General features: G+C 59.9%; 1 protein-coding gene across 1 annotated transcript in view; it reads right to left on the bottom strand.

Annotated features, from left to right (window-relative positions):
• The window catches only part of PLEKHA6 (pleckstrin homology domain containing A6), a 46,840-nt gene extending 46,782 nt beyond the window's left edge, over positions 1-58 (bottom strand). Inside the window, 1 exon segment of the mRNA XM_029962498.1 lies at positions 6-58. Within this exon segment, the coding sequence (XP_029818358.1) occupies positions 6-58 (53 nt within the window).
• Between the last annotated feature and the right edge of the window lie 687 nt (positions 59-745).

Genomic DNA, 745 nt, shown 5'->3' with positions numbered 1-745 from the left:
CGCACACGCCGTAGGTCCACCTGCCCGGCAGGTCCAGCCAGTCGATGTCATCCCCCATGGGGGTGGCACTGGGGGGCTCGGGAGCGGGGCGGCTCCGGGCTGGGACAGCGCCCGGCTCGGGAAGCGCCAAACGACTCCCAGCCCGTCTCCCCAGGAGCGAACCCTTGCTCGGCTCAGACCTTCCACCCGGGCTCTGTTTGCTGCAAATAACCCAGGAGGGAGGGAAAAGGGAAAAAAAAAAAAATTCCCAACCAGCCCCATGGAGTTTAACCCCCTCGGAGCCGGGCTGCCACCCTGCCTGCGAGGAGCAGAGGGCACCCTCCCAGCTCTCCTGATGACTCTGCAGGGCCAGCCCGTCACAGCTTCCTCCACTGCCTACTCGGGGTAATTACCATCCATTAACTCAAGGTGAGTAATTATGGAGTCGTTACTTCCCTCTCCTCTGTTCATTTTAAACAATGTCAGATTCTTCTGCCCCGTCTGATCTGGCGGCCAAGCCGTATGTAGGGCACCCTGATGATTATCTGCGGCACTTTGGGAGCTGCCCGGTGGGTATTTTCTCTCTGCCGGTCCTTAGCCGGCAATTAAACGTCTTTCAAGGGGAAAGGTGGGGTCTGGGAGGCACCGGGGCTGCTGAATGAAAGAGGCAATTGCCCTCCTGCCTCAGCGGCGCCTTTGCAAAGCTCCTCGTGGCACCAGGAGGAAGAGGCTGGTTCAGGAGGGGCCTGAGAGCGAAAAAGAAGGA

The sequence above is a fragment of the Manacus vitellinus genome, unplaced genomic scaffold (assembly GCF_001715985.3).
Source record: "Manacus vitellinus isolate BGI_N305 unplaced genomic scaffold, ASM171598v3 scaffold_47_pilon, whole genome shotgun sequence".
NCBI classification, from domain to species: domain Eukaryota; kingdom Metazoa; phylum Chordata; class Aves; order Passeriformes; family Pipridae; genus Manacus; species Manacus vitellinus.
This window is presented reverse-complemented; position numbering and strand designations above follow the sequence as displayed.